This window comes from Myotis davidii, unplaced genomic scaffold, assembly GCF_000327345.1.
Source record: "Myotis davidii unplaced genomic scaffold, ASM32734v1 scaffold38, whole genome shotgun sequence".
Classification (NCBI taxonomy): Eukaryota; Metazoa; Chordata; class Mammalia; order Chiroptera; family Vespertilionidae; genus Myotis; species Myotis davidii.
This window is the reverse complement of record NW_006291383.1, coordinates 5,785,936-5,795,425: the sequence shown is the minus strand read 5'-3', so window position 1 is coordinate 5,795,425 and position 9,490 is coordinate 5,785,936. Positions and strand designations below refer to the sequence as shown.

At 43.6% G+C, this 9,490-nt stretch overlaps 2 protein-coding genes across 4 annotated transcripts in view; one reads left to right on the top strand and one right to left on the bottom strand.

Annotated features, from left to right (window-relative positions):
• The window catches only part of PHF20 (PHD finger protein 20), a 132,472-nt gene extending 129,388 nt beyond the window's left edge, over positions 1 to 3,084 (top strand). For all 3 annotated transcript variants that reach the window (XM_006764538.2, XM_006764537.2, XM_015564460.1), the window contains one exon: positions 548 to 3,084. In XM_006764538.2, coding sequence (XP_006764601.1) covers positions 548 to 690 — 143 coding nt within the window. In that variant the 3' untranslated portion in view covers positions 691 to 3,084. The remainder of the gene's footprint in view (positions 1 to 547) is intronic.
• Positions 3,085 to 4,659: 1,575 nt separating this feature from the next.
• SCAND1 (SCAN domain containing 1) lies at positions 4,660 to 5,573 on the bottom strand. Its single transcript, XM_006764536.2, has one exon. It carries the CDS (start codon positions 5,363 to 5,365, stop codon positions 4,856 to 4,858), a length of 510 nt encoding a protein of 169 aa, XP_006764599.1. The 5' UTR covers positions 5,366 to 5,573; the 3' UTR covers positions 4,660 to 4,855.
• Between the last annotated feature and the right edge of the window lie 3,917 nt (positions 5,574 to 9,490).

The following is a 9,490-nucleotide window of genomic DNA, read 5'->3' as shown; positions in this document are numbered from 1 at the left end:
TAAAAAATATTTTTTTAAAAATGTATTGATTTGAAAGAGAGGAAGTGGGGGGGGGGGAGAGAGAAGAGAAATATCAATTTGTTATTCCACTTATTTATGCATCCATTGGTTGATTCTTGTTTGTGCCCTGACCTGGGATCGAATTGGCAACCTTGGCATATCAAGACGATACTCTACTAACTGAGCTACCAATCCAGGGTAAAATGAAATACAATTTAAATTCAGTTTCTCATTTGCACCAGCCATGTTTTAAATGCTCAGTAGGTACATATGGCTGGTGGCTACTGTATCAAACAACATAGACCATTTCCATGTTGCAGAAAGTTCTATTGGACTGCACTGCTCTAAAGCATTTGAGTTTTGTCCTGGGGTAGTAGTTTGTAGGGAGGTTGATGAATTAATGTTGATGTCTGAACTGGCCTCCCCTTCCTGCCCCCATGAGTGGTCAAATGGGATATGGTGTTGAAATTGGTGCTGAAATTCTTGACAGTCTTGCACATCAAGTGTTGGGAACTCATTGGATTTTCTCTCTCTCTTCTGCCTGCAGTGTTGGAGAGCTGGCTGGACTATACTGGGGAACTGGAGCCCCCGCAACCCCTGGCCAGGCTTCCACAGCTCAAGCATTGCATTAAACAGCTGCTGACGGACTTGGGCAAGGTGCAGCAGATCTCGCTCTGCTGTTCAACATGAAACTGGGCACCCTAGAACTAATGGGGACACAATACAGGGGTGCCTGCAGGAGGAACTTTGCATTTTTTAAATAAATAAACCTAGCATGCCGAATGCATGTGACACCGACTGACTTCAGGGATCTGGGCAGACGGGGTGTGATGGACATTGGACAAAGAGGCCATTTGGGCTGCTAGAGGGCAGGGCACTCTGATCTCAGAGCCTACCAAGAAGGTAGCCAACAGACTCTTGGGATTCCCTTCTGTGCACATCGTTGAATGGAAAGTGAGTCTTTTTGCACAAACTTCACTTGAAATCGTGCCACTGATGATAAATGGAATGAGAGCCAAAAAAGTTTCGTCGGAAACTGTTGTAGATTCAACTTGCAGCTTATTTAATTGACTTTTCTGTCAGGTTGGGGCACATGCCAAGCCTGTGGTTTCTGCCTGGCATGGATATAGGCAGCAGGTATCATTTTCATTTTTCCAGCTTCATGGGAATGTCGTGACTTCACCATTCTGTGGAGATTGGGAAGGAGCAGAGGCCTTGGCTGCCTGCCTTCTCTGTCGGACTCTTCACTTTTTTCATCACATCTTGTGCATGACTTCATGGTACCGGGGACAAGTTTTGTATGCTTTTACCCCAGAGTTGGCTGGGTTATGTCTTTTATAGCAGAGCCCACACAGCCTGTGGAGGAACTAGAATCTCACTGTTCGAAGAAGCTAGGAGGAATTCCAAACTGAAACAGGCAGGGTCGGGGACCCAAAGGACAGCATTTTCTACCCACTTCTTAATATTGACAGCTTCCCAGTTCTATTTAATGTCCAAAAAGTATTTCCCCAAATTTTGAACTCTTTCACTGTAAAGATTTGTTACAAAGAATGTGGTTTGGGGAATTACCTTATTTTATATTGCTGTAAACAAACTTTAGATTCTACATGTGCCACTTCCCTCCTTCCCTGAAGGGTATATGTTTAATAGTGGCATTTTCAAAATTGTTTTAATATACTTTAACACTTTAAATTTCCGGTTTGTATTATTTTGTGAAATTAAGGTGATTATGCTGCTTATGGTCCAGATACAATTTGTACCTTTTGAGACAATATTTGTTACTCTCACAGGTTACGTTTCTACATGTAATTGCTATATTGTTTTTTCCTTACTAGACAAAGTTAAAGAAAATGTTCCATGTTTTGAGGAGTGACCTGTTTCACTGTTTAGTTTTCTTAATCACTAAAAAAAAAAAAAAAAAGCAAAGCACAGTTGTCCATTAACACTCACAAGTTAATTATGGGTTTATGAATCTGTAATGTTATATGCTGCAAATATTTACTATGTAAACGTGAAGTAGCCAATATCTCAATAGCAATGACAGTATCTCCAGCGATTTGTGGATGATTAGGCTTTAGGCACAGGTCATTGTGGTCATGAAGGCCTCTGTACCAAGATCTATTTTAGGGAATGCTGTCCAGCGATTTGTTCACCATGTGATATAAAATGAATTTAGGAGAAGTTGACCTGCTGTAGCTTTTCCATCAGAGGGAATACATGTAGCTATGACATCTGTAATGAAGCTGACACAATTCCTCTACAAAGAGGCCGTTTCCCGTTGCTAAGGTTGGCATTTCTGGTATCAGAAGAAACCCTCTAGGAGAGTGCATGGCAGCTATGTTTTGCATAATTTATCAGACAGCCTCATAAGAACTGTGTGATGCTTATCTGAAAAGAGAAGAAACACGATGGTTTTCTGTAGCCACAACTGTGAGGTATGACGACTTGTATTATTAGATTACTGATATTTTCCCCCTTAAAATAAATTTGAGTGTCACATTTGAGGGAGCTGTAACTTTAAGACAATTTCATGTCTTTTTCAAAGATGGAATTAAACTACCCTAATTTTGTCTGTTAGTTGGGCTTATCGTTTAAGCTCTGCAAAGAAAAAAGTCCCATTTCATTCATTGTGACTTTTGTCTGTAGGGAAGCAGGGATGACTCCAAGTTCTGGGAACCTCAGTGTGCTTCCCTAATTTAAAGCCATGTTCAGGGGCTCCATCCTCATTCCTGGGTCAGTCTGAATAAACCCCAAGTTGGAGCACTGTAAACAGTTCTTTGCAAATATAACTGTTACCATTTAGAAATATGTACACTACCTAAGTTTTCTTGAGTAAAACTATCCACCTTTTAAAAAATTGCCTTGACAAACAGTTCTGGTTTGAGTAATCATTTTGTTTCAAGTGATAGAGTATATGCAAGGTGGACCCTTGATGAGCCAACGTTGCACTGTGGATACATTATGTTTACGCGCTATTAGAACAGAAGGCGCTGTATATAGAAATGTTGCTTTGAAGCAATATTTGCAAAACATGCAAACTTCTGTATCTGTATTTGGAAAAAATAAAACAGGTTTTTGTTGCTATGTTTGTCAAGTTATTGAGTTATAAAATTCTCTATTCTAATATGCATTAACTTTCTATAATCTTTTAAAGGAAGTCTGTTTTTACATTCTAAACAGATTTTTCTGCAAGGAGGCAAATGGATATAAGCTCAAGACCGTAAATCCCAAGAAAGTATGCAAAATACTTTTGAATTAATTTTAAGTGTGTAATATTCAAAAATAAAATGTCCCACACCAGCCTCTAGCTCAGTGGTTCTCAACCTTGGCTGCACATTAGAATCACCTGGGAATCTTTTTAAAATCCTGATTTCTGGGCCTCATCCTCCGGAAATCCTTTGTTATGGGGTGGGGCCACATTAGTAACAAAGAAACAGAATTTCCGGAGGATGAGGCCCAGAAATCAGGATTTTAAAGATTCCCAGGTGATTCTAATGTGCAGCCAAGGTTGAGAACCACTGCTCTAGCCCATTCTAGCTCATGTGTTGTGAACTGCAGGCTTATTAGATTTTGATTATTGAAAGCAGTGCAGGGAAGACAGGTTTGGTCTTCCTGATGAGATGGCACCCCAATGCATTTAGGGTACTTTTGAGACAAATCCAAACTGCCTGTGGACCCCAATTAGCTCCTTCCTGGTTGGGCTGAAGACTCAAGGAACAGAGTAGGTTTTAGATTTCATAGTAGAGCTTCCCTATTTCCATATTCCTTCTTCCCTTTCTTTTTTTCTTAATCCTCACCTGAGGATATTTTTCCCATTGCTTTTCAGAGTGAAAGGGGAAGGGAGAAACACTGATGTGAGAGACACATTGCCGTCTGCAAGCAAAATGCTCTAACTACTTGGGCACACTGGTCAGGGCTCCTTCCTACCTTTCTAAACAATTATGCTTATTTAAAAAATAAATGGAAGTGGTTGGGGAGAAATGTAAATGGGTAGCTCTCCTGGCAGGGCAGCTCAGTTGGTTAGAGCCATCTGCCTGATAAGCCAAGGTTGCATGTTCGATTCCCTGGTCCGGGCACATAGAAGAATCAACCAATGAATCCATAAATAAGTGTAATAACAAAGTCAATACATTAAAAAAAATTGCCTAGCTCTAGCAATATAATCAATTAGTTCACACCAGTTCTGCTTAAATCTTTCTAGAAGCCTAAAATTTGGCAAAGACGGTGAACCTGGAGGCATAAACCAGAGCTAGCAAGAACTAGTCTATCTCTCTAAGGAACTGCTCTGAAACCTATTAAAACAGCCCAATGGTTTAGGCCTTTTGGGAATCTGTGCCCAGGCAGGCTATTAGCGGCAGTGCTGGTTTAGAGGTAGTCGGGTAAACAATCATTTAACAGAGTCAGTTATTTGCCTGATGTCACAAAAGTACCAACCTATATGGCGAGATGTGTCACTATTTTCTCAGGTAGGAAAACAAGCTTACATTCTAGCTAGTGAGAGGGGCGAATATGGAACCCTAATTACAGACGCCAGCAAAACAAAGGACACCCAAGTAGGGTCCTGGGAAGCGTGCAAGAGAAAAATAGCCCAGATGTGGCGAATGCCTAGGCCTAGCCAACACGTAAGGATCCAACAAAACCCAACGTAAGCCAAGTGAGTAGGAAACAAAGGCTTTATTCTCATGGGCTCCCACTAACCAGAAAGAAGGTTGGAAATACACTCGGGAAAATAAACCCAGTAAAGAACGAAAAGGGCTACATCAGACCACAAGAGCTGCCAAAGCTCGTTTTCATTAACGTGGAGTGGGGAGCGAGGCTCCAGTCCAGAGAGCGCCGGGACCAGGCCGCCCGCCGCTCAGCCGGTGAGGCGAACATCGGTGCGGCGGTGAAGCCGCCTGGCCCGCGCCGCCTCGGGCATGATGGCGAGCAGCTGCTCTTGCACCAGCATCTCCACGATCTGCTCCTTCGTGCGGATGTCGGGTCGCAGCCACTGGCGAGAGAGCTCCCGCAGCTGCCGAAACGCCTCTCGCGGGCCCGCTGCGTCTCGGTAGCGAAACTGTCGGAAACGCTGGCGGAACGTCTCCGGACCGGCCCGGGAGCCGCCAGGCCCTGGGGAGGAGCGCGGAACGGCTTCAGCAAGCGGCGCGGGCCCCAGGGGTGCGGGCCCCGCGGAGGCAGTCACGGGCGGAGGGATCGCTTCGGGAACAGCGTTGGCGTTGGAGGGTTCAGGCGGTGGAACCTCAGGAATCGACGAGGAGCCCGCAGAGTTACGCTCCGGGCCTGAGCTCGGGCCGGCTCCTTCCTCTTTCTCCCGCGGCGGCGCGGGGATCCCAGTGGCCGCCAAGCCCTGATGGGTCGCCTCCATGACTCCGGATCTGGACGTGACTCTTTGTCCTACGGCTGCGGGTCCAGCACTGCGTTTGCGCCGGGTGGGCGAGAGGAATACGTTTTCCGCTAAAGGGGAGAGTTTGCGCAACCGGAGGGAGGCGGGCTCCGGGGGAAGGGACAGCGCGCCAACTCACCGACCGCGGCGACGCCCCTGGGCGGACGGAAGCGGAAGTCTCCGCTGGCGTCTCTATGATGAGCTCGGCGCGCGAGCGCCCGAAAGCCGAGTCCTGGCGACGGAAAGCGGCGCCCCCTCGCGTTCGTGAGTCGCGTCAGGAGACCTGTCCCGGGCGAATTTAAGCTGCTGTGGCCTTCCTTGGAATGGTGGCGCCTCTAAGCACCAGTTCGAGGAGTCAGAGTCGGTGGCCGGGGAGAAGCCGGAGGAGGAGGAGGAAGAGGAAGAGGAGGAGGAGCAGGAGGACCAGTGGGGTTCTCTTCCGCTGTAATCTCTTCAGCTTGCAGGTGACCGGCGCCAGCTCCTGTGCGCGTCTACTCTGACAGCGGTTCTCAACCTGTGGGTCGCGACCCCTTTGGCGGTCCAACGACCCTTTCACAGGGGTCGCCTAAGACCATCCTGCATATCAGATATTTACATTACGATTCATAACAGTAACAACATTACAGTTAGGAAGTAGCAACGAAAATAATTTTATGGTTGGGTCACAACATGAGGAACTGTATTTAAAGGGCCAGAAGGTTGAGAACCACTGCTAGACCCTGATTAGGACGCCGGGATGGGGGGGAGGGGGCGCGGTGGGGCACGGAGGGAAAGTTCTCTTGCTCTGTCAAAAGTGGAGGGCATCCTGCCTTCCTATGTCACAAAGTAAATACTCAAGAACTCTGCCATTATTATTTCTTGCGTGTCCTCTGAAACCAAGGGACAGGTGATTCTGAGTTGGGCTTTTAACTTTAGGATTAGTAAATACACTAATGCATTGCTCCATATGGTGGTCACTAGCCACATGTGCTTACTGAGCCCTTGGAAGGTGGCTAGTTGGAATTGAGATGTACTGTAATCTAAAATACACAAGGGCCCTGCTTGTTTGGTTTACTAGATAGAGGGTCTGCCTTCAGACCCAAAGGTTTCTGGTTCCTTCTGGTCAAGGGCACATGCCCAGGTTGCAGGCTCTATCCCCAGTAGGGGGCATGCAGGAGGCAGCTGATCAATGGTTCTCTCTCATCATTGATGTTTCTCTCTCTCTCCTTCTACCTTCTTCTCTGAAATCAATAAAAATATATTTAAATAAATAAAATACACAAGAGATGAAAATATATCAAGCATTCTTCTCAGATCTCAATGGTATGAAATTAGAAATCAACTACAATAAAAATGCTCGAAAGCAATCAAACACATGGAGGCTAAATAGCATGCTATTAAACAATGAATGGGTTACCAAAGAGATCAAAGAAGAAATAAAAACCATCCTGGAAACAAATGACAATGAAAACACAACAATCCAAAATCTGTGAGACAGTGAAAGCAATCTTGAGAGGGAAGTTCATAGAACTACAGGCCTACCTTAAAACACACACACAAAAACAACAACAAGAAGAAAAACTGGTAATAAGTTATCTAACCCTACAACTTAAAGAATTAGAAAAAGCAATAAGAAAAGCCCAGAGTAAGTAGAAGGAAGGATAAAGATCAGAGCAGAAATAAATGTCATAGAGACCTAAAAAAACTATATAAAAGATCAGTAAAACCAAGAATTGGTTGTTTGACAGGATAAACAAAATTGATGAACCTCTAGCCAGATTACCAAGAAACAGAGAGGACCCAAATAAACAAAATCAGAAACAAAAGAGGTGAAATAACAACTGACCCCACAGAAATACAAAGGATCATTAAAAACAAAACAAAAAAACAACAACAACTATGAACAACTCTATTCCAACAAACTGAACAACCTGGATGAAATGGATATATTCCGAGAAAAATACAATTTTCCAAAACTCAATAAAGAAGACTCAGAAAACCTAAATAGGCTGATAACTACTGATGAAATTGAAGCAGTAACAACAACAACAAAAAAAAGCAAAAGCCCTGGTCCAGATGGCTTCATAGGGGAGTTTTACCAAACATTCAAAGAAGAACTAACACCCATCCTCCTCAAACTATTCCAAAAAAATTCAAGAGGAAGGAACACTTTCAAGCTCTTTCTATGAGGCCAGCATTACCAGAGATGCAAGGTTGGTACAATATCTGCAAATCAAAAAATGTGATATAGCACATTAATAGGCTGCAAGACAAAAAGTCACATGATCATATCAATTGATGCAGAAAAAGCATTTGACAAAACCCAACATCCCTTTTTTGATAAAAACACTCAGCAAAGTGGGAATAGAGGGGTCATACCTCAACATAATAAAAGCATTATGTGACAAACCTACAGCCAACATCATACTCAAAAGGCAAAAACTAATACCATTTCCCCTAAGAACAGTAACAATACAGGGATGCCCACTTTCACCACTCCTGTTCAACATAGTACTGGAAAAGTGCCAGCCATAGCTATCAGACAAGAAGAAGAAATAAAAGGCATCCAAATTAGAAAGGAGGAAGAAAACTGTCATTTTTGGAAGACAACACAATATTGTACATAGAAAACCCTAAAGACTCTATCAAAAAGCTACTAGATTTACTAAATGAATTTGTCAACGTAGTAGGATGCAAAATTAACATCCAGAAATTGATGGCATTTTTTTAAAGGTAAGGCCTGAATTTATTTATTTATTTTTGAATATATTTTTATTAATTTCAGAGAGGAAGAGAGAGGGAGAGAGAGATAGAAACATCAATAATGAGAGAGAATCACTGATTGGCTGCTTCCTGCACACCCCCACACTGGGGATCGAGTCCACAACCCAGGCATGTGCCCTGACTGGGAATCAAACCATGACCTGATTTTTAGGTCCATGTTCAATTACTGAGCCACCCTGGCCAGGCCGATGGCATTTTTATATACCAACTAGAGGCCTGGTGCATGAAATTCATGCAGGGGGGCGGGGGGCGTTCCTCAGCCTGGCCTGTGCACTCTTGCAGTCCAGGACCCCTCAGGGGCTGTCCACCTGCTAGCTTAGGCCCGATCCCCCAGGGGATCGGGTCTAAGCCAGCAGTCAGACATCCCTCTCACAGTCTGGGATCCCTCATTCCTTACTGCCCGCCTGCAGTGGAGGTGGGAGAGGCTCCTGCCACTGCCACTGTGGTGTCCAGCAGTGATCCCAGCTTCTGTCTGAGCAGCACTCCCCTTGTGAGAGCACATTGACCACCAGGGGGCAGCTCCTGCATTGAGTGTCTGCCCCCTGGTGGTCAGTGGGTGTCATAGCGACCCATTGTTCCACCGGTTTTTTTTTGCCATTTGGTCAATTTGCATATTAGGGTTTTATTATATAGGATAATGAATTCTCAGAAAGAGAAACTAAAAAAACAAAAAAATTAAGATACTTAGGAATAAACCTAACCAAGGAGGTAAAAGCTCTGTACATGGAAAACTACAGGACGTTGAAAAAAGAGATAGAGGAAGATATAAAGAAGTAAAAGAAAATACCATGTTTATGGGTTGGTAGAATCAACATCATTAAAATGTCCATACTACCCAAGGCAATCTATAGATTCAGTGACAACCCCATTAAAACACCAATGGTATATTTCACAGACTTAGAACAAACTATCCAAAAATTTATATGGAATAAAAAAAAGACCCTGAATAGCCACAACAATCTTGAGAAAGAAGAACAAAGTTCGAAGAATCACAATACCAGATATCAAGTTATACTACAAAGCCACTATACTCAAAACAGCATGATACTGGTATAAGAATAGGCATATAGACCAATGGACCAGAACAGAGACCCCAGAAATTGACCCAAACCATTATGCTCAATTAATATTTGACAAAGGAAGCAAGAGCATACAATGGAGTGAAGACAGTCTCTTCAATGAATGGTGTTGGGAAAATTGGACAGATGTATCAAAAAAATGAAACTAGTCCACCAACTTACACCAGACACAAAGATAAAATCAAAATGGATAAAAGACTTAAATATAAGACATGAAACCATAAAAGTCTTAGAAGAAGCCACAGGCAGCAAAATCTCAACAGGA

Bases quoted from the DNA above. Each gene is read 5' to 3' on its own strand.
- SCAND1 (XM_006764536.2), bottom strand. From the start codon at position 5,365: ATGGAGGCGACCCATCAGGGCTTGGCGGCCACTGGGATCCCCGCGCCG.